Source organism: Oryzias melastigma, linkage group LG14 (genome assembly GCF_002922805.2).
Source record: "Oryzias melastigma strain HK-1 linkage group LG14, ASM292280v2, whole genome shotgun sequence".
In the NCBI taxonomy this organism is placed as follows: Eukaryota; Metazoa; Chordata; class Actinopteri; order Beloniformes; family Adrianichthyidae; genus Oryzias; species Oryzias melastigma.
In genome coordinates, this window is record NC_050525.1 from 11,602,759 (window position 1) to 11,626,301 (window position 23,543).

The 23,543-nt window shown below is 36.1% G+C and overlaps 1 protein-coding gene and 1 long non-coding RNA gene across 2 annotated transcripts; one reads left to right on the forward strand and one right to left on the reverse strand.

The window, feature by feature from the left end:
• The first annotated feature begins 409 nt into the window (after positions 1-409).
• Positions 410-22,307, forward strand: LOC112140023 (transcriptional regulator ATRX). The gene is made up of 35 exons (XM_024262926.2): positions 410-638; positions 1,331-1,431; positions 1,516-1,568; positions 1,656-1,684; positions 1,810-1,931; positions 2,219-2,335; positions 2,650-2,759; positions 3,683-3,750; positions 3,848-5,592; positions 7,062-7,128; positions 12,974-13,125; positions 13,270-13,425; positions 13,521-13,620; positions 13,926-14,013; positions 14,132-14,317; positions 14,448-14,592; positions 16,437-16,546; positions 16,664-16,807; positions 16,893-17,070; positions 17,157-17,294; positions 17,457-17,632; positions 17,728-17,845; positions 18,063-18,193; positions 18,282-18,343; positions 19,471-19,541; positions 19,632-19,773; positions 19,854-19,942; positions 20,026-20,131; positions 20,215-20,392; positions 20,882-21,073; positions 21,157-21,306; positions 21,394-21,459; positions 21,536-21,631; positions 21,764-21,892; positions 21,968-22,307. Exons 1-35 carry the CDS (start codon positions 625-627, stop codon positions 22,067-22,069), a joined length of 5,631 nt encoding a protein of 1,876 aa, XP_024118694.1. The 5' UTR covers positions 410-624; the 3' UTR covers positions 22,070-22,307.
• On the reverse strand, positions 17,034-18,286 carry LOC118599577. Its single transcript, XR_004948984.1, has 2 exons — positions 18,110-18,286; positions 17,034-17,645 (listed from the first exon to the last, which is right to left on the reverse strand). It is a non-coding gene; the product is annotated as an uncharacterized LOC118599577 (long non-coding RNA).
• Positions 22,308-23,543: the final 1,236 nt, after the last annotated feature.

Consider the following 23,543-nt stretch of genomic DNA (forward strand, 5'->3'; position numbering starts at 1 on the left):
AATATAATCTAATATAATATAATATAATATAATATAATATAATATAATATAATATAATATAATATAATATAATATATAAAACAATATTTTTAATCTCAAAATTGTTTGTACGTGTTTGTTCAATATACTTGTTCAGATTTTTTTACACTATGACACTAGCAATAAAAGTACATTACAGCATACGTTACAACATTGCTACTGCTGTTTGAATAGCAGCTCACAAAGTTACACATTAAATTACAAGCTTAAAAAATATTGTTAATAACATACATTGAGACTTAATAAATTCACATTTTCTTTCTATTAAAACTAATTTAAAGGCAATAGAATTCATCCTTGTTTCCTTTTTCAAACCTTTTTTTGCTTTGTTATAAATATAATTTACAGAGGTTTCATCTGATAAAGAATTGTAGAGTGCCCTCCGAAACAACAGGTGGCGGTAGTCCTCTTTGTTTAATAGCGTTTTTCAAGCGCGTGAAAAACATAACATAGAGCAAAGCAGCCATTCGATTGTTGGAATTTTATTTCTTTCCACGATACGCGAAATTGTACCCGTCTTCCCTTTTCATCCACTATGACAGCGTAAAAAGCTCCACAGTTTCGGTGGAGCGCCCGCGTTTTGACATGTCGGCGTTCAGGTAAAATTTGCAGTTTGAAACGCCGTCGTGGTACACAACAGAGAGCTAGCTTAGCTAACGGAACGAGCTAACGTTTGTCTTTTGAAGTTGCGCTGATACGGCGGATAATAACCTATAGTTCTGAGTATAAGATCCATCCAAAGAACAATGAGACTGAATTTTATTTTTTTCATTAAAATTTTTAATTTTGTTTTTTTTTATTGCATTAAACTGAAATGTGTCATTATTCTGTACTAAGACACTTTTATTAAATTTCCTTTTTGAAATGTCCTTCTTAACTGCTGACCTACAGTGTTCATGAAAAGGTTTTGCACTTTTCATATGTGTCATCAGCTATATATGAGTGACGTCTGACAAAATTAAGCTGTGCTTGTAAATTGTAGCCAAAATAATGTATGTCTCTACCTTGAGCGTGTTTTGCCTCGATTTTAAAGTAGCTAAAAATGTAAGGAATACCGAGACTTAAAAAAACTACTGTTTTTACCTGATAACACCTCTGAAATAGAATGGGACAATCTCGTCAATTTTACTTTATCACAATGCACAAATTCTAATTTCATTCAAACGTTAAACTGAACCCATATTGAACTTGCACTATTGGTCTGTGAAAGCTGCATACTACTGTCCTGAAAAAAAGGAAACACAAACTATTTAGTGTTCTAAGAAAATGTATTTTTTTTTCTTGATCGTAGCTCTTCCAGCAAACTGAATTTACTGGTCAACAAGCTTCATGAATACTTGGCACATTCCAGCGTTGAAGACGGCACTGGAGTTCAATCACCAGATGTATCTGGTAAATTAACTTTATTCAAATCTGGTGGATTTTAAAAACAAAAGTTTTTTTTCTCTAAATGTTTAACACATCTCCTATTCACAGGTCAGACACATGCAGGCTTTTCAGCAGGAAACTCTACTGGTCACGGCGCAGAGGTAAGTAAAAAATGTGATACATATTACTTAAATGTACTAGTCTTTGTTGACATTCGAAACTAAGCAGTTTACTGTTATATTTTACAGACCAGCCTAGACAACAGATACTCAAGGAGGTGAGCTTATTTTTTTTATTTTTATTTTAAATATTAAGTTATATTTGCTGCAAATGGTTTGTTGTCAAAAATGTGAATTGCCATCTGCCTCATGTTTCACTGCTGTACTTATTCAAATATTTCAGAAAACCCTCAGTTGTCATAAAACACTCTGGACTGGATGAGTCTGGAGACTCAAATGAAAGCGATGCAGTGAATTCGACCGAGAACACAAATGGCCGTCTTGATGTGACTCAATTGCCTAAAGGTAAGATTGGAACAAATCTGATGATATTTCATGATTTTGTCTTGAGATTTAGTAATTTGGTTGTAATTTATCTCTAGAAACATCTCAGATGAAAATTGTATTCTTTTTTTTCTTTAAAAAATTAAAATGTTTTTTGATTGGCTCATTTATGTTTCATGTGTTTCATAATTTCTTTTTAATTTTAGCAAAATACACAAGTTTGTTCAATCTGTTTCAAGACTGAGGTTAGAATAACACTTGAAAATTTCCACCATGATTTTTGGATTGCATACATTTTGTTTTCACAGGTACAGCTTTTGTCAGACCCGAACCTGTGGACAATGGAAGAGACGAGTTCAGGGGTCCAGAATTTCGAAGCCGAAAACCCAACGTGCTACGGAAAGAGTTTTCAAGGAAACGTGGAGGTAAGTTGCTGCCTTAACTCAATGTGCGTTCATGATTATGCAGGGGAGAGATTCTTTATTTAGTGTTACATTCATCTAGCAGAAAGAAAAAAAAAAGACAGTTTTAAATTGTTTCTAGCTGAAACCAAATCTATAACAAACACCCAGAATATTGTATACTGAAAGCAGATATTTGTATTATATTTATGTTTAAAATTAATAATTGACTACTTATTTTATGGTTCTTTCTTTGACGAATAATCCTGTTCATCTGCATCTTATTAGAAATCATTGCAAATGCTGTTGCCGGTAATGACGGAGTTGTCGTTTCTCAGGAGGTGAACATGTTGGAATTGTGACTTGTACTGCTTGTGGTCGTCAAGTTAACCACTTCCAGAGAGACTCCTTGTATCGACATCCAGTTCTGAAAGTACTTATTTGCAAGGTGAGTTTAAGTTTTAAAAAACAAAGCAAAAAGTAACAGAGACGTTTTTGTGTTTATTTACTAATGGCATATATTAATCTTTCTGATTCGTTTAAAGACCCACTTTGATGAAAATTGTGTGTCTGGAGTTTTTAACATTTTATTGAACCGGAAATGTTAGGTTGGGGTTGTAAGCTAGAGGAGCAGCTTGTAAATAGATACCTCAATTACGGATGACGTGAAGAGAGGAGGGGGTTTCTGTACGCCAACAGCACCCCTCTTAAATCATACTCACATTTCTAATTGCTGCTGCTCTGTAAAAGCTATGTCCTAGAAATTGACATAGGTTTTTGATTTTTGCTAAAAATGTCATAATCATAGTTAAAAGAACTCTGGGAACGCTTTGAAAAGAGTTCAACAGATGAAGCACAGTGAGACTTTAAACATAAAAGAAGCAAAAAAAATAAATAAATAAATAAAAGCATTTGGACATACTTTTGTTTTATTGTTAGTTTGGTCACAAACACTTGAATGATTTTCTTTGTACAAATTTATCCATAAAACACTTCTAAGGTGTATAAAACTAACTAGAGCTCTCCCTGAGCAAACAGCTAAAAAAAAAAAAAACACTTTAGGGCTGTGATTTTTATTTGTGTAATTATTTATTTAAGGTGGGAAAGCCTTAAAGGGCTTGTGCTGAGTATTAATACTATTATAATACAATAATAGTATTTTTGAAATGTCACGATGGTTTTGACGATCCAAACTGGTTAGTAAATTTTATAATATACTCTTGACTCCTTTAAAATCGCAATCAATTTATTTCAAGTTTGAAATATCACCACCGTTGAGAAAATGCAACAAGTATTTGCCTTAAAAGTGTTATTGCTATATTATCATTTGCATCATGTTTGCCCAAGCTAACAATTGGTTTATATTGTTAGGCTTGCTACAAATATTACTCAAGTGATGAAATCAGCAAGGATGGAGATGGAATGGATGAGCAGTGCAGGTAGGATTTATTTTTGTTAATATTTACAATATTTTAATGTATGCCTTTTTTTTGTGAACTCCTATCCATTAAGGGCTGTTACTGTTTCTTTATGCAGGTGGTGTGCTGAAGGCGGCAACTTAATCTGTTGTGACTTTTGCAGTAATGCTTTTTGCAAGAAATGTATTCTACGGAATCTGGGACGAAAGGAACTGTCTGGCATATTAGAGAGCAAATGGTACTGCTACGTCTGCAGCCCAGAACCTCTTTTTGACCTGGTGGCAGCCTGCAACCATGTCCTTGAGAACATGGAGGGCGTGTGGAGTCAGCAGCGAAGGAGAAATCGAGTGGAGCCAGACAAATCTGGGCTCTTGCCACAGAACATTTGTCTGGATAAATGGGACCACAGTGGAATGGATGGGAGCGTTGTCTTTAACTACAACGCTTTGCAAGTGTCTAAAGAAGTTACCAAGAAGGCCAAGCATTTAGTGGAGTCAACAAATGCCTTAAATCAAATGTTTGTCAATTTCATTCACAGTGTGACAAAAAAACAGCAAACTCCCAGTGTTCGCGTGCTGTATTTTAACTCGTTTTTAGCTGTTGTTAAAGGCCTAAAAAAATCTCTGGCGGCACTGGAGGGTAGTCTTAAGGAAGAATTCAGTGACTTGGATCTATCTATCAGCTGGGAGAGGGTCTTCAGCAGTGATTTTGATGCTTTAGAGGCCGAATCCGACATGGAGCTGAACACTTCTGATGAAAGGTGCTTGAGCGACTTGCAGAAAATGGCAGCTGAACATTTTGAAGATAAAGATTCTGACCGCAACGGGTTCATGGACGGAAGAATCATACACGACCACTTCGATCAAGAAACTCATGAAGCAAGAGTGAGCGCAGGAGTCATGGGCCTCAATCCCAACCAGGAAAGTCCTGTTGACATCACTAAAAAGCTGGTCGTCAAACTTACGCCTGTTGCAATGGAGCAGCCGCCATCACCTGAAGCTCCAAAGGGAGAGGAGGAGGAATTTGAAATGGAGAAGAATGTAGCAGAAGAAGAAAAAGCGTCTGATGAAGATGGTAAAGTTGAAGCGAACTCTAGTGAACCTCACTTATTAGAGGAAGAAAAAGGTAACAGGCGTTCCCCTCGTGTCAAGACGACTCCTCTACGCCGACCGAGTGATGTCAAAGCCAAAACCTCTTTTTCAGCAGGAGACAGCGACAGTGATTCAGACCCTGGCGAGATCCCAGACGCCACACCAGCCACAAACATCAAGGAGCAAAGTTTGAGCAGAGCAGAGGACGACTCGGACTCAGACGAAGTTCCTGCCGCTCTACTCGAGCGAGTAGCCATGATCCAAAGCTCGGACGAACCCCAGAGTGAGGAAGATGGAAATCAGGCGTCTCCAAACAAGGTGGCAAAGAAATGTTTGTTTTGGCTCACTAAGAACAGCCCAATGTCACCAGAGAAGATGCGGCGAAAGCGCAAAAAGCCTGACCAGTCATCTGAGTCTGAATCGAGCACCATGGTTGCCAAAGCCCAACAAGACAGCCAGATGGACTCCTCTAGCGATGACGACTCGCAGAACCAAATACAACACTTAAGTGCAGTGAGGTCAATAGGAACTTCACACCTCGGCAAAGAAAAGAAAGGAATGGCTAGAAAGCAGAGAAGACTGCAAGTTGAAGAGAGTAAAAGAAAATCTTACCGGGAAGCTACTGATTCTTCATCCTCCTCCTCCTCCTCCTCCTCATCCTCCTCGTCAAGTGAAGACGATGATTCGGGCAGTGATGTCAGTGATCAGAAGATGAAGCCAATCACAGAAGGTGTGATGCCCCTTGATGTAGCAGCATTCCAGCAGTCATCAGGTTAGTCAGATACTGAAACAGGCTTTCAGTTTTACCATATAAAGTATTATATTGTGTTACTACTCTAGTTTTTGTACATTTTTATGTGATGAAATTGTTATTTATAAAGCTTTTTGTCAAATTCTTTCATCAAGAAAGAAGTACTAAATAGAAAAACACTCATAATAAACCATTTTAGCTGAGATGTCATTTAAAAGTAGGATTAGAAAATGGTTTAAAGTCCCACTTCAACTGTATTTTGATCTTTTGTAAAATTGTTCTCAGATCTAGCAAAAAAAAAAAAAAAAGAAAGTGTCATTTTTTAAAGACATTATTTCTGCAGAGTGGGAGGAGTTCATCAGATGTTCACCTCTGACTTGTGAGCGGGACTGATATCCCATCATTCCTTAGTTTGCACTCTCTCTCATGAGCTTTAAGCCCCTCACAACCCCAAGCTAATATTAGTGGTGCAACAAAAACTGAGAGCATTATCAGAGCTACCGTACAGTTTCAAGCCAGGTGTCAGATCCGACGAAGAAAATTAAGGTGTACATGAATCTATTTGTCCGCAAGTGGATGCATGTAGGCATTGACTTGCCTGTTTTGGTTGCCAGGTTTTCATCTGCTTCTAATCCATCACGATTTGAACTAAGAAATACTTGGAAATGTAGTTTTAATCTCAAATTATTTTTTATATGTTCTTCATCATAAGAAAAAGGCTACAAGAACATGTTAAAAACACAAATCTGATGAAATTCGAGTTTTGGGTGTTTTTGACATGCTCTTGTGCCATTTTTTTTCTGATGATGAAGGACATGTATTAGGAAAATGAATCTCAAAATTGCATATTTGAATATTTCTTGAAAATGAGGAACAGAGAATAAAATGCAATTAGAAAAAGTGTGCATTTGTGATGTAGAAAACGGGCTGCAAGCTCCCTGCTTTTAGCTCTCCATAACTGGGGTTGATCCATATCAACAATACCGGCAAGAACTAATAAGGCTTTTCTAGTGAACTACTGGTTTTGCAGAAACTATGTCCTAGAAGTTTTTTGATTTTGGCTAAACAATGGCATAATGTTAATAAAAAGACCACTTGGAATGCTTTTAGAATAGATCAGAAGATGATCAGAGTTGGTCTAAGAGTGTGAATGATATGTGAATGACATAGATAAATAGAAGTCATTTCAATGGTCAAAATGTCTCTTATGAAAACTTATCATTGAATGTTCTGAGGCATAAAAGTTATTTGATTTTAGCACAAAGGAATTTTGCGTCATGAAAAGAAAGTCTGATGCTGCACATTTTTTGGCAAATTATTCTTAAAAATCATCTGTTTTCTGCTTGCACAGAGATAATTTTCTGTTTTTTACATTTTTTTTAAATAATAGACCTAGAATCTGTCTTCCAGTTAGAATTTGAAAACATAGTCAAAGCAAAAACATTTTGTGAAGCAACACAAACTGCAACCTTTTCCTGTCTGCTTTGTAGGAGATGACGAACAGTCCGGGCCCTCATGGGCAGCAGGAGATGACGACGACGACGATCTAGAAAATAGGTACGGTTCCAAAAGAACGGACGTAAAGTGCATAAAACACCATAGGTATAAAGGGAAGAATGCAAAATCTAATCCTGAACTGTTTGCAAAACCCGTTAACCCCCATGTGACTAGAACTCAGCTCCAGTCAATTCAGACAAGACCTAAACGTAGCTGTCGGGCCCCAACCATCAAATACACATTCTAGACTTCCACTCCACAGTGTTGGGAATTGATCTATAAGTAGAATACTAGACTCATCTGTATGTCTACTCCATCAATCCATCGTTATGGTTTTACAGACTTCTATTATTAGAAATAGTATTTCTTATTTTACATTTTTTATTCTGTATTCGGGGCTATTGCAGAACGGAAGCTCTTCATAAGAGTTGATAGCTCAAAAATACTTTGCCTGTTTTATTTGCAAAAGAATAAGTTTGTTTGAAGGGATGCTTTCTTTTAAAACATACTCTGATGAGCCATGATATGACCACTGGAATACTATTGACAAATGGAGGGTGAAAGCTAAGTAAGTGTTCAGAATCAAAAATGTTTTTTTAGATCATAGCGAGTGCAGTACCAGTTGTCTTTCTGTTGTGGCTCATTGGTGTGTTGTTTTGTTTGCACTTCAAAACCATTTAGCCTTCATTTCACACCGTTTTTTAGTTATTAAAGTTTTGTCAAATGAAGGAAAAGATGACAATATTGTAGTTATGTTAACTTTAAGAACTTTAATGCTTGTCATGCCTGTGGTTGACAAGACGGCAAACTATTTGCCTTTATAAAAACAGTTGCAGTGTTTATTTTTGCTTCAGTATTTACTTTAATTTGTTCCCTTTTATCCTGTCTGTGGTCTTTACAGTGTATTTTTTGGAAAACTACACACATTACTAGTACAGTATTAGTTCAGGCTTTTTTCTTTTTCTGCTCTAAAGGAGAAATCCTGTAACTGTAAATTTGGAGATTTCTCTCTATTTGCTCATTTGCTGTCCCAAAAGACAAAATCAAACATTTGGAATATAATCTGTAGAAGAAACAGAACACAGGTCCCTGAAAACACCGCTGTTGGGAGCACTGGTGTACATTTGTCTGTTCTTTCAGTGTGTAACGTTGTGACTCTGTCCAAATGTATTGAGTTTTCTCTCAGTGGATTCAAATGTTGACTCTGTCTGCTGTGTCAGTGGTAGTGATTGCTCTGTCAGTCTCATTCAGCTTAATGAATGAGTTTTGTTCATTATATGTTGAAATGTACTGTGCTAATTTGGAGGCATGTTTCTGCCATCTAAAATTAGTAATTGTAAATAAAAGCATAAATGAACCAAACTACATCACCTGAACTTAAAATGAAGATTATTAAATCAAAGCATTAAAGAAATTTGCCTATAACTGGATATTATTCTATGTTTATTCTTTTAACGGAACTAGACTCATTTGACACAAACAACTGTCATTACTTATGAGACTCCCTCCCCTCTTTCTTCAAGTAAAAACATATTAGTTAACAATGATTTGTCTTTGTCTTCTACAAAAACACCAGACAACCAACCAGAACTCATGTTTTAACCATTTTTATTAGATAAAATAGAAAATATCGTGAAAGTAACAAAAAAATCCTATTTATTTATATGTTGAAGAATATATTTTATTAGTATGATGCTATATACAATAGATACAATAGTTCCTCATTGATCCTTTTGCTTCAGCAGTTTTCAGGTCATGTTGGGAAAAAAACAAAACAGAAACCTAAAAGACCACTTCTCTTTCCCAATGGCTGAATACACTCCATCATCTGATAAAAGATTCTAATTTTAACAAACAAGTATTGTTAATAAAAACCATTGACTGTACACGATAACTGGACGGAGTGACCCCTCCTCCATTGCGCTCCAAACAGGAAGTACCCTTGGTTCCAAGAAGCCGAAATCCCATTCACGTCACTCTACTTGTCAGAATAACCATTTTTGCTCTACTGTCTTTATTTAACACGTTCTTACTAATCTTAATTTCATTTCATGAAATTGTTTTCTTTCTTGCAATTTATTCATGTTATAAGCTGGCCAATCAGATGCCTCAATAAAAACATGTGGTCTCACGTTGAATGACAGATTTCATGTAGCCTGCTTTAAAAATTGTGACAATCTCATTGGCAAGAGTGGTTGCCATAGAAACAATAGCTGCGCTTACATGTGCAAAATGTCCTTGATCAGATCCTTACCACGTAAAAATGGCAACTGAAATGACTTTTTTTGGTTGGAGCAAAAAGTAAACCATTTTCTATTGGTGACCGTCTAGATCTCAGAGACAGTCAATGATCGAAACAGAAATATAAACTTCTTAGAGCATCGTCTGTGTAAGTGCCTTCACGAAGCAACCAGTCAGCCATTCGTTTTAAGATTGACTAATGTGTGGATGAAGGGGGGCAGGTTTTTAGAATTTTCATTTAATAAATTGTCAGCTAAAGGAGAGATCTAAAAATTCCTACATATTGCTTTTCTACTTGAATGATCTTTTCTGTCTTGGTGAAACTTCCTAGTCTTTGATGTGGTTTTGCTTTGTTTTTATTTTTCAAATGATCTTCTTTAATAAATAACTTTAGATGTTGTCTGCATCATTTGGCAGGTGTTTAAAAGGGATTTCAACTGGCTAAGAATTTCTTCTCTTTGTGGTATATTAGATTCCAAACTGTAAAGAATTTTTTTTTAAGAATTAGAGATTTTTGTTTAATAATAAATTGACAATTGAAATAGATCCAAATTAACTTGTGACCTGGAAATCTCCAAAACCGTGCTCTTATAAATGTTTACACTTATTAGGAGCAACTGTCTGAAATTCACTATTAATTTAATAGAAGAAGGAAGGGGGTTTCTGCATTTTGTCCTAATTTTTTCCTTTGTTCTGATCTTCTTTTGGGGCTTGATTTCTCTTTTTTATTTTTTGTAAAAAAAATTATGTAAGTATTGCATAATTTTTCTAAGTTGGAATGCATTCCCTAAATACACTAGTGTTAATTTGAAAAAAATTAATAAGTTGGTACGTAACATAGGTGTAAAAGATCTAGTGGCTCTTGCTGTTTGTTGATGGGGTTTTGGAAAAACTCCCAGTGGAATCTTGGACATTCCTTAGTGTCATGGCTGTGTCCGAATTTCCTCACTACTCCCTAATTGCCCTCTTTCATAAGAAAAATGCCACACATTAATGTTAAAAACTCAAAAAACATGGTTTTCATCAGAGGGGGACTCAGTGCCCTGGATTATAATGCCGTTCAGACACCATGCTCATTGTTTTATTTTGTTTTTTTAAACCTTGAATATGACGTTACCCATTTGCTGAAGTAAAGACATAATAAAAATGAAAATTTTGTAAAGAATATTTATGATGATAAAAACTTGGATAACTTATGAAAAAATTAATGTAAATACACTTTTTTTCTCCAAATCATTCAATGCATTCTGGTCTATATTTGCTAGTATAGTGAGCATCGATGCTCACTAGCTATTCACAGACTTCTACTAAATTTTAATGAGTCTAGGTTTTGGAATTGTAGATTTGGACATAGTTACAAATTGGTGAGAGCACTATATATTGCACTAAATTGTGAGTAGTAAGATAATTTTGAGACAGCATGTTACTCTTTAAATAGTTTTTGCCTCAATACAAATACTATTTAAACTGAAGGCAATAGTAGCTACCGGTTGCCGATAAAAATTCTAAACATGAAAGTTTGATCTTACAGCGCCCTCTGCTTGGTATGTTTCGTTATTTTTTTTAAATCAGTTAATAGTTTTGCTGAATTTTCCAGTCTAGAATGCTACATTTATACAAGTCTTGTATTCTTTATTTTCTTCAATTACTCAAATGAAATCTCAAGAAAGAGTTATTTTAAGTTTTTCCAGTTAATCGACTATTTAGGTTTTACCTCCAGATTAAAATATGTCTCTGTTAACTCTCACATAAATATTATTATAGTAACATCCAGGAAATATTCTTAAGAAAGTTTATATCTAATGCTAGAAAGTATTTATTTATGCAAAACTAATAAAATTGTTATTTAAAAAAAGTATTTTATTCAAAGTTAGTCTTTTTCATCCAAGAATGTTTGGTAGTTTATGCTTTGGTGTGTAGTTTGCTCTTTGTGCTGTCATTCTGTCACCTTACCTCTGTTTCTCTTTTGGTTGTCGTCCTCTCTGGTTTTTCTCACGTCATTTGAAGGCTGCATTACTTGAGCATCTCGCCATGCATGCTGCTTGTCATTTAAATGCAGCTTTTCGTTTACGCATGGAAACATTTAACATCCCAGTGCCTTTAGCACAAATAGAGTTCTGCTACTCAAAGCCAATCTCTGTTTTAGTTTAGACTTATACTCCAGAAACCTCCGACTGGCATTTGAATTTAACAGAATTATTCTTCTTACAAGTTGATCAATGCAACAAATAAATTATCTTTCCTGTTTCTTTATGACTTTTGTATTAAATTGCTTATCTATGTCATGTACAGATTATTTAATACTGCTGACCATTTAAATTATGACCTTTTATATAAACAAGGAAAGTTAAAATTCCATGCTATAAAGTAAATGGTCAATAAAAAAAATCTCTTTTAATCTAAATTACAAAATGCAGCATTGATAATCTGAATAGCGGACTGAAAAACAGAATGCTAAAATGCTAACTAAATCTACAGGATGCCTTTAACGACATGCATGTTTGTCTCTCATATGTTTTTTCCAGGTCGGATTTTCTGACAGCACAACAGAGAAAGCCGTGCTGTTAGGCAACAATTGCTTTATGTTGGATATGTTAGCCTCCCGTCTTCACCTATTAGCCAACCCCTCCCCTGTAGTCTGTGTTTACGTCTTATTGTGGTCAGATAAATGGTCAGCAGTATGTGTTGTTTGTAGCGTTGAACTAAAGACGCCTCAGAGTCAAAAAGGATGATTTTAAGTGACAAAAAAATATAAAATAGTAATTTTTGATGGCTGTTTTCCAGTTGTAAGGTCAAATTTCTCCTGTTGTTGCTGCTCTTGCTGTTGTTCTGTAATTTTTTTTTTAGAAGTGAACTTCCCAGCTAGCGTCTGTAGAAACGATGGTCACATCCTCTGTAATTCATGATCCAGCTGAGAATCGAACAAACGAACCGGAGCCAAACTTTTTTACTGTTATTTATTTTTTATTCTTGAAAAAATGTAGATAGTTTCTGGTGGTAACTAACGTGTACAGACTTTGATTGATCGAAGCATTAAATAGTAAACCATAGCTTTTAGTCTTTGTGAACTAGTGATATTGTAAAAAAATATTAAGGTATGAGACTTAACTGATTTTTTTTTTATTAGCTGTACTGATAAACAGTACATAATTTGATAGCTGATATGCAAAGCAGTGTGTAATGGTTCTTTGAGTGCACTTAAATTACTAATTAGAGTAAAGTGAAAGTCCATGTACCGGTAGTACCTTTATTTACATAAAGCAACAAAAAGCATTTAGGAGAAACGTCCTGTTTCCAATGAGAAAGAGCCACTCTGCTCCTGTTTTTTCTGTCAATAATACTTGCTTTCTTTTTAAAATAAATTTTTACTTTTTTGGAAAAATGTCTCTGTCTCCTTTTTCTCTTTCATTTCCTGTTGTTAATGTATTTATACTACGCACTGGCACTTCAGTTTGTTGCTTAACAAACGTGTAAGGTGACTCAATTAGTTGTTTTGACCTCTCAGTTTAATCAATATCAGCCGCACAGAGAACACGCCTTTGGAGACCAGATTAAAAAAAAAAAAAAAAAAAATCCCTTTATAATAAAATTGTTTTTATGAACAATATTTTGTGTTGAACCAAAAAAATAAACTCCAGGTGCTTTTTTTGTCTACTTTTAAAAGAATCGCTAAGAAAATGCTGTTGGCCAGAATTAAAGCCAACTACTCTTCGAGTGATATTTCTTCAGACGAGGAGGTGCAGGAGAAGGAGTCTCAGTCACTGTTTGACCAGGAGGTCAGAGAAGACATTGAGGATGGTGGGACTCGGGAAAGTGGTAAGTGAAGCTTCGTACTAGTCCTCCTGTCTTCCAGTTCAGCAAAGCTTCAGATGATCAATGCCTGAATACATTTCAAATCAGAATCAAGAAATCAATTCTGTCTGCAAAAAGAGAACTTGACAAATGATGTGTCTGCTACAGGTGAGGATTTGGCCTCAGAAACCTCTGACAGCATGCCAGAAAAGCCCAAATCCAGACACCACCTCCTCCAACTCAAACTCACTTTAGACGAGGGAACATCAGGAAGCAATGAAGTAGAACAACAGAGCAAAAGAAGGGCAGAGAAGAATCCAGCCTGTAAGCACATCTTTGATTTAAAACAAAAGTCATGTTCCTGATGAGAGATGACCAGCTCTACGCTAATGGATGCTTTGCTTTTTCCTCCCGTTAAGCTGAAGCTGAAAGTGATGCTAACGGCAACGGTTGTCATGACGATGAGGGCATGAGTGAGGAGCTTAGCCTATCAGAGGATGGTGAAGACGAACCTCATAGGTACATCATCATTTTAACTCGATTTCTTGATTCAAATCCAGATGTTTTGGGATCTGGAGAAATAGAGATTTTTTTCTGTAATTTGGGTTTGTTGGACATATTTGTTACTCTAGCCCCTAATGGATTGGAACTAGGACATAAAAGTGTTTTAAGCTTGTATAATCTCATATTTGTCTACTAGTTGGAAATGCTTTTTCTATGTTATGTTTAGCTTGTAATAAAAATGAATTTTTGTTTTAGTGATGCTAAAGGCTAAAAATAGAAATCAAATTGTAAAAATCTTTTTACCTTCTTTATTTTACCAGAATAAAAGTCGAAGAAATTGAAGGAGTTTGTAGTCTAAAAGACATGCAAGCGAGCTGCATTTGGTTGTCTGACTCCAGCACGGAAAAGGTAGCAGTTGATGCTTCATCTGTTGAAGTTCTTTAAAATTGTATGCATGTCTTGATCTCAATGAAGCAGACAGATGCTCCGGGGTCATTTTCTCTGGCTTTGTTGTTGCTTTGTGTAGAGTGATCTAGAAGAGGAAAATAAAGAGGAGAGTAAACCTAAAGGTACTCCCAAAGGACGTAAGGAGATCCGCAAAATCATTGAGGATGAGGAGCTTCGATCTGAGACGCAGGAAGCTCTCCGGGAGGAGGAGGAGAGACGCAGGCGTTTGGCAGACAGAGAACAACAAATGGAAGACATGAGAGAGGTAGAGGGAAAATGATCTGTGTAGCGCTCGCAGTGACATTACACACCCAACAATTCATGTCTCAAACTCATTTCTTGGTTTTAATTTGTAAGGTGAGGATATCTGACCACGTATTTGTCCTGATTTTCAGATTACTGTGATAGAAGATGAGCTGTCTCAGGTGGTTTGCCCTGTTGCAACCAAACTGGTGTTGGATCAGGATGAGGAGACCAAGCAGCCTCTTGTTCAAGTTCACAGCAATCTGGTTACAAGACTGAAGCTTCATCAAGTGGACGGTCAGTCCATATGCTCTCACAAAAAAGTCCTCCCTTCTGTTTAAGAACACACTGATCATCTTTTGATCTGTCGAAAAAGTGTCTTTTAATTAAAATTATGTGTAGATTTATAGGAAATAATTTCTGCAGAGCGGCAGAAGTTCATCAGAAATTTTCCTCCGAGTTGTGGGCGAGACTGTTGTCGCAGAGCAACCCCGCCCCTCTTTCCCCTTTGCTGAGAACTTAGAGGAGGGCGCTTTTGGCCCAACTATCATATTTTCTATTTCACAAATCTTTCATCTTTTTTTTGGTTTGGTTCTGATCCACACTAGGGCTGGGAATCACTGGGTACCTCATGATACGATGTGATACGCGTTACATGGCTCACGATATCGATGATATCGCAAAACTCGGATAATTGGTAAAGAAAATCGTCTCTAATAACATACAATATATAAAACAACACATTTTTTTTAAATATAACCACATTTATTTTTTAGCTTGAACACAATAATAATAAACAACTTGTGTCTTATTTTGTGCAACAAATAATAGACACTTTTGTGAAACTTTGCTGAATTCAGTAATACTATGACTTTGACAAGCATTGAAACCAAATGAATTGGAATTATCTGTAAAATTCAGTGTTAACAACAGTAAACATGAACAGCAGTACCACTACTTAGTGCAAAATTGTTTTAAGCAACAGAACAAAAAATTAAATAATTCAATAATTGCCGGGCACATTGATGCAATGCACTATCTACCTCAGAAAGAATGTCTCACCAAAGGATGACAAATATAATGTTTTACAGCCTCTTCCAACAAAAATAAAAGATTGATACTTCGTGAGAACCCATTGAGAATCAATCACGGGACCAAATATTGATATTTTGGCACATCCCTAATCCACATCAATTTCAATCAAGAAATATAAAAAAATACATTTTTAAGCTTTACATTTTCTTCAGATGTATGTCCTCTATAACTGGGGGTTGGCTTACCATTAGGCTAAGGTAGGCAATTGCCATTAATACTTAATGAAAATGTCAAAAATAATTTGCATGTTCATCATTCTGCCACAAAAAAATCAAAATCATTGAAATTATGTAAGACTACTCATGTGAAAGTGTTTCATCCTCCCCCCGACCTTCTTCAGAAATGGAACATTCCATTAGCAGCAAGCTAGAAAGTCGAGAAGGACTTTTCAAAGAGATAAAACAAACAAAGAAAAAGCTGAAAGAATAAGCGTTTTAACAAAAAAAAAAAAAGAAAAAGAGAAAGCTAGAATTTTGCAGCGACCGTCTATAAGTTCAAGAGGACATAGCAATAAAAGGAACAATAGAATTATGAGGAAAAAAGTCAAAATGTTATGAGGATAAACATTACAACTTTATATAGGAAAATGTACGGCTTTATTTTGAGTAAATTACAACTTTATATAGGAAAATGTATGTAAAATTACAACTTCTTAAGTCACAAATTTGCAGTTTTGTTCTGGTAAAAATATATGAATTAATTCTCATATTTTTATGTATTTATTGTTCTTTCATCGTGACTCTAACACTCCATCGTTTGAAAAGTTCATCACCATTTGTGAAGTTTTGTTTCTTTTACTTAATTTTGTATAACCTGACTAAGTAATTAATACAACCACCGCAGAGGGTTTTTGAACATGTTAAAAACACAATTTTCATTTAAGCTGTATGATTGTGTATCAACAGCAGCTTTAGTTTGGGGATTCTCAAAAGTTTAAAGTATGCTTTTTATTTCTATGTATATAATTTTTAGGAAATATTTCAGTGTATAAATGCCTATAATAGTTCAAATGTAAAGGAACCTTGATGAAATTTGTTCTGTTACAGGTGTTCAGTTTATTTGGGACAGCTGTTGTGAGTCTGTAAAGAAGGCTAACTCCACTCCTGGATCAGGCTGCATCCTGGCTCACTGCATGGGTTTAGGGAAGACTTTGCAGGTGAAGATGTGCATCAATCTCTGCTATTTCTTTGGGGGAAAAAAACTGTAAAATAGTCTCAAAGCAGCAATTGTGTTTTGAATTCTGATCTGAAAAGTGCAGTTTTTTCTGTTTTAGGTGGTAACCTTCCTTCACACGGTGCTACTTTCTCCAAACCTGAACTTCCGAACAGCCTTGGTGGTGTGTCCGCTCAACACTGTCCTCAACTGGGCCACTGAGTTCAATAAATGGCAGGAGAACTTGGGAAAGGATAAAGTCAAAGTATGTAGAGGAATGAGAAGTCTAATGAGTATTTGGCTTCAAAGTAAGTTTTTGTGACGATAATGTAAAAAAATATATATTTCAGGTGACAGTATTGTCTGCCATAAATCAACCGAGTGAGCGTATCAGAGCTCTGCAGCGGTGGCACAGAGACGGAGGTGTTGCAATCATGGGATATAAGATGTACACCGTCCTGTCTCTCGGCCCCAAAGCCGCCACTGAAGAATTGAAGAAGGAGCTGAAGTCTTTATTAGTGAATCCAGGTTCAGATATTAAAAATAAAATGTCATTCAAACACATTTTTTCTCACATCTTGACATTTTTTTCCATTTTTTTTTTCTTTTTACAGGTCCAGACTTTGTGATTTGTGATGAGGGGCACGTCCTTCGCAATCAAACCACCATAACCTTGAAAGCAATGACTGCTATCAAAACCCAAAGAAGGGTGGTGCTGACTGGCACGCCGCTTCAAAACAACCTTGTTGAATGTTAGTTCTCATCATCACACCACCAGAAAGGATTTGGCCAACGTAGTTATGTCCATCCTAAAAACCCCAGTTTTTCCTCATAAATATATGAATAAATATATATATAAATATATATATATAAATATATATATAAAAACTGATGATTTGTTTTCATTTCCATAGACCACTGCATGGTCAGCTTCATCAAGAAGAATCTTCTTGGTTCTCTGAGTGAGTTCAGGAACAGATTCATCAACCCCATAGAGAACGGGCAGTGCGCTGACTCCACCCCAAAAGACGTCAGGATCATGAAGAAGCGCGCCCACGTGCTCCACTCTGTGTTAGCTGGATGTGTGCAGGTAAACGGCAACACTACAAAAAAAAAAGAGAAAAGTTTATGTGCCGTTTGTTTTGTTGTGTTTTCTTCACAGCATTTGTATTTCTTTTCCCACAGAGGAAAGATTACTCGGAGCTGACGCAGTTTCTGCCTCCCAAATATGAGTACGTGCTGGCGGTGAGAGTTTCGCCTCTTCAGTGTAAGATTTATCGCCACTACCTCGACCTTATTACCCGTAAGTATTTGAGGTTTTTGTATACTGTATCAATACAGTTTTTGTATACTTAAATAAAAAAAAGCCTCAGAGTTGAGGAGATATCACACTTATATTAAATATATTGAACAAATAAATATATTCATATCAGAAATGATGCACTAAGTTACTCAAGAAGCTTCATACATGCAGATCAATGCCATACTGATTAAAAATTATTTAATTATTCTTATTTTAGGTGAGAACTCTAGGCCTTTTAATGCAAAGAAAAAAGCTGGAGCAAACCTGTTTAAAGACTTCCAGGTTCTCGGCCGAATTTGGGCTCATCCATGGTGCCTTCATCTCATCCAGATGAGTAAAGAAAGCAAGGTTCCAAAACCAAACAACACACCATTTTTACTATTTTTTTCCCTAAGAGCTCAATTAATCTTTGTTTTTTTCTTCTGTTTTATCCCAGAGAACGTCTAGAAAGAAGAGTCAAGCACCACAAAGTGATGTGGAGAACATCGCGGCAGAAAGGTGAACGCTGCTTTTCTGATCCTTTTTGAAGCCTCTGCTGGTGTAAACTAAAACCTTTACTTCACCATGGCAACCGTGTTACTAGCTTTAGCTGTTTTACAACAATTTTTATTCAACAATTTTTACTATGGGAAATTCACTGTAGCTAACCATCTAGATTAGCTGATGGTTCAATTTCCTAACATGACGGTCATTGAGTGAGTCTTTCAAAGCGTATCGTCATCAGTTTTGAAGTGGCTTAAGGACAGCAAAAAGATCCACAAACTGGACTGAACTACTTCTGTTCATATTATAGGTCAATTATTCAAATGGTGGCCTGACAGCTGCACATCAACGCCAACAGTAGATGCTGTTTTGGAGCGGAAATGATGTCACTCTATCACCTGATGTCAATTATGTCCCCACATAAAATTAAGGGTTAATGCTGAAAGCAAAAAAATATCAACTGAGACTGAAAGCAAAGATTGATTCAAATGAAAAAAAAAAGAAAAAAAAGTTGAAAAAAATAGAAAACAGCAGCTTATTTTTCACTTAGTAACAGTTTCAAGCTTATAGATTTTTTTAATTTAAGTTTTAAATTTACATTTTTGCTCATTTTCAATATTTCCTTTTAGCTTGTACTTTTGAGTTTGAAACAGCTTTCAATTTGTTTAATTTACAATGTCTCCTTCTTGATTTGACCTGATATTCACATCCTAGGTGGCTTGAACAACAGAAAAAAACATGAAAATGTATTACTAATTAAAAGCGATAAAGTTCTGCTTTTTGTATAAAACATTACCAGCAAAGGTTTAAAAGAAAAAAAAAATGAATACATCAGTTGGTGAATCAATTTTTTAATTTCTCGTAAAATGTGTTGAATTATCTGTTATTTCTTCAAAGAATCCTAATAACAAAATGCATCAAGTATGAGATATTTAGATGCAGTTACAGTAAAACCTGCATACGTCTTTACAGAGTATTTGTTGAAAGAATGGAATAAAAATCCTTTAGACACTTTTTTTGCATTAGAAACATTCTAAACAACCCAAAATAAGTACGCCTTTCGTGTTTTAATTTAGATAAAAAAGTTCAAAAAGTTGGTTTTGTTGCATAAATATGTCATTTGTGTTTTGATGTGTCTGCAGTTCAATGATTGAGGACAAAGGAGACGAAAGTATCTTAAATGAGGAGAACCAAGAGGTTGCAGATCCTGAAGGTGCTACAGTTTACCGGCTAGACTAATACTAATGTACTGTAAGTTTTAAATAAATCCTACTTTGGATTTGCAATTGTGTGTCCTGTATAGCCAGGGAAGCAGCCAACAGCTCAAAGGAAGGCTGGTACAAGAGCCTGCTGTCTGAAGAGGACGCCAAAGTCATGGAGCATTCTGGGAAGATGGTGATCTTGTTTGAGATCCTCAGAATTGCTGAGAACTTGGATGATAAAGTGTACGTGTCTTCCCTCGTTTTAAGAGATCATTTTTCTACAGGATTTCATCTAAAGTCAGACGTTCTTTCCATACTCTCAGGCTCGTTTTCAGCCAGTCTTTAGTCTCGCTGACCCTAATTGAAGAGTTCCTTGCAGCTTCTCATCGTTCCAGAGACCCGTCCTCCAAAGGTATCATTATGTTCATCATTTAAAAACGGCCTTAAGTCTTTCAGAAGGCAGCATCTGATCTTTGCGCTTTCTTCCTCTGACAGCGGGCAGCTGGATTAAAAACGTTGACTACTATCGCCTTGATGGGACCATGAATTCTACCTTAAGGAAGAAATGGGCAGATGAGTTTAACTACTCTGCCAATGCCAGGTACTGAGCGTGACTCCTTCACAAGAAAGTCTTCTGCTGACGCTTCTCAAACTAAACCTCTACTTATATGTTGGTCGTTTCAGGGGACGCCTGTTTCTCATTTCAACAAAGGCCGGATCGCTGGGCATCAACCTCGTGGCGGCTAACAGAGTCGTCATCTTTGATGCTTCCTGGAATCCTTCCTACGACATCCAGAGCATTTACAGAGTGTACCGCCTGGGCCAGGTCAAACCAGTGTTTGTGTACCGCCTCTTGGCTCAGGTGAACACTACATCCTACTCTTACTAAAGAAATCTCAATTAGAGTTTTCTTTTTCTTTTAATGTCATGTGAAAAGTAGTAGCACCCACTTTTTAAAGCAGACCTTTGAGTAAACCAATCTAAACCTCAGACGAAGATGACTTCATAGGTATACTCTACAACCCTAAACATCTGATTATTAATCAGGAGTCCAGAAAAGATTCTTTATAGTGTTAAAAATGTTCCAATAATGACTGATTGTTGAAGCAGCATCAGTGAGCATACCAGAAATACTTAAAATGCAAGAAGACATGAGACATAAATGGGCTTTTTTAATCTATTCCCTCATTTGCCAGATTGACCTTTTCACTGTTACATGATGTGAAATATGTTAATAATGTAAGAATGAAGTTTCCAATTAGAGGACATCTACAAAAATTAGATTACAAACAAATGAGATTTTCAGGTATAAATTTTAAAGAAAGACCAGTAACGACACTTTCCTCTCCAGGGTACCATGGAGGAGAAGATTTACGATCGTCAGGTGACTAAGCAGTCTCTGGCCCACAGAGTTGTAGACCAGCAGCAGATTGAGAGACATTTCACTCTTAATGAACTGTCTGAACTCTACACATTTGAGCCCGACCTGCTCGACGACCCCAACTCCAAGAAAAGCAGGAGACCCGTCTCCTTATTTCCCACGGTGATCTGACATGCACATTTCTGCTTTAGTGCTTAAGAAACCCATCAATAACAGATTGTGATATATATATTCTTTTATTTTAGGATCTAGTGATGTCTCAGCTGTTAGAAAGTTGCAGGGATCAGATTGTGTCGTATCACGAGCACGAATCCCTGCTGGACCACAAGCAGGAGGAGGAGCTCACCGAGGCGGAGCGCAAAGATGCCTGGGCTGAGTATGAAGCCGAGAAAGAGGTTTTTAAATCCTGCATCGTCATTATTACAACCCTTCAGGATAAAGTTTCAAATAGGTTGTTCAAATATGTGTTTTCTTTTTCCTAGCCGATCGCCCTACCGCTCACTGAGAAACAGAACACTCTGCAAACAAAGACGAATGAGCAGCTGGAGGTATGAAGAGTTTATTTTCTTTGTTTTTAATTTTCTGAAGGTTTGATTAATTTTAAAAAAATGTTTCTTTTTGCAGGAGCTGTTCAATAAATACAAAACAAATGTTGTTAACTTGTTTGCAACTATGCACAAGATTCGATTCTTCACTCTAGAGGACTACGTGTTGCGTCTGGTGAGTCATCTGAATCAAAGGAAACAAAAAATGGGGGTTTATTTTTAAAAATAGTTGTCAAATATGTTTGGAAGGGAGACCAAAGAGAAAAGAAAAAATGAGCTGTTAATTTATCCCTCTGTTTTCACACAGCGGCAGCAGTATCCCCTCATGCCAGAGGCAGAGTTGAGGACTAAAGCGGAGATCTGGAAACAGTACGATGAGAAGAGGAGCAACCTGGAGCGGGCCTCGTGTTGGGATACAATCACAAAGCAAAAACTGGTCCGTATACTAACGTGTCTGTGCATTTTCCCACAGACCGCCTGTCTCACATTTCACCCGTCTTTCTCTCTGTAGGTCATAAGTCATATTCAAGCCATTCTGAACTTTCGAAGAAGTCAAGGAACCTACACGAAGGTGGCGCCGGTGACTGAAGTGAGACCGAGTGGACCAATATGAACCTTCCACTGCAGTGGCCTTATTTACTTGCTGCTACGGCAGAAACAGGAATGTCTGTTTCTCTGACCAGATACAAAGATGTTTATTTATGTTCTACACTTTAACTGGTGCAGGAGATACCACTTTAGAGTCACTCTTTTCTTTTGTTAATCACCTCAAGAAGCTGAATGTTTTTCTACAGAGTTAAAATATTGTGAAATAATAACCTGAATTAAAAAGGTATTTTATTATGTTTGTATACAGCTGTAAACCATGAAGAAAGTTGCATCTGCTGATCAGCTCTCCCATAGCCCTGTCTTTGGGGTGGGGAGTCATCTGTTTCTGTTCTTTAAAATCCGCTTAAGTTTAAATATAGATTTACCTATAGAATAATTTAACTCCAGATATTTTTTTTCTCTATTTTATAAAAGAATTGACTGAAAATCGTGAAACAAAAATGTTTAATTCTCCATTTCCACTAAAAAAAATTTTTTTCTTCATTTTGAATACAATAAATTAAAGTAATTTTTAAAAAAATCTGCAGTTTTGTGTTTTTTGTGGAAAAAAATATTTTTCTAAACATTATTACTATAGAAAGTCAAAAGAAAACAAGTTTTTGATGCTTAATGTGCCTGGTGTCAAATCATGACATATCTTCTAAATTAAAAAATAAAAATATACAGTTGTGGGCTTTTGAGAGACTGTTTCCAGTATGTGATTTATTTCTCACTGGTTACAGGAGCCAGACTGTTCCAGATGATTGCCACCATTACAAAGCTGGTTCTGATTCTGCTCCACTCAAATGTAAAGTGGGCACAAAACCAAGACCATTTTGGTCCTAGATGGAACTTTATCATCAATAATGACAGTTGAAACAGCGGTGCTTGAGCCATGTCTTAAATGGGAGGCATTCACTGAAATTATCAGAGCTTTAAATAAGGCTACAAGCAGAAAAAGAGTTGAAACTTATTTTTGCTAAATGCCTTGTGTCTTGTATTAATATGAGTTTGCAATTTAGTTCGTTAAAAACCTGGATCAAATTTGAAATCAAATCACCTAAACATATCTTAATTGATAATATTTAGATCTCATGAAAAATGAAATTGCAAACATTTTTAGTGGATTTCATTAAAGGGTTTGAAAAAAAATTCAATTGTAAAGAATTAGAATTGGTCAATTCTTTGGCGTACCTTCACAGGGTTGATTTAGCTTCTAACCTGAAAGCAAAAAGTGAACTTTTTTCATAACTGGAGATAAACTCAGGTATCAAGGGATTAAATTCTTTTTACCTGACATGTATTTTTTGCTCGTCTCTGTTAGGATTTCATCATAAAACACAGCAGCTGTTGAGACGGCGTGCGGTTTTCCACAGAAAGGGACACTTGACTGAAATTAGTTAATTAATGAAACGAGCAGCTGCAGCCGGAGAAAACTCTCAGGACGGCCTCGGGTCTTCTGTGAGCAAACGCTAATTTGAAGAGAGCGCTTCATTTTA

Excerpts from the sequence above, each read along its gene's own strand:
- LOC112140023 (XM_024262926.2), top strand. Across the intron at positions 14,014-14,131 it reads CTGACTCCAGCACGGAAAAG|AGTGATCTAGAAGAGGAAAA; the intron begins GTAGCAGTTGAT and ends TGCTTTGTGTAG. Across the intron at positions 19,542-19,631 it reads AGAGGTTGCAGATCCTGAAG|CCAGGGAAGCAGCCAACAGC; the intron begins GTGCTACAGTTT and ends TGTCCTGTATAG.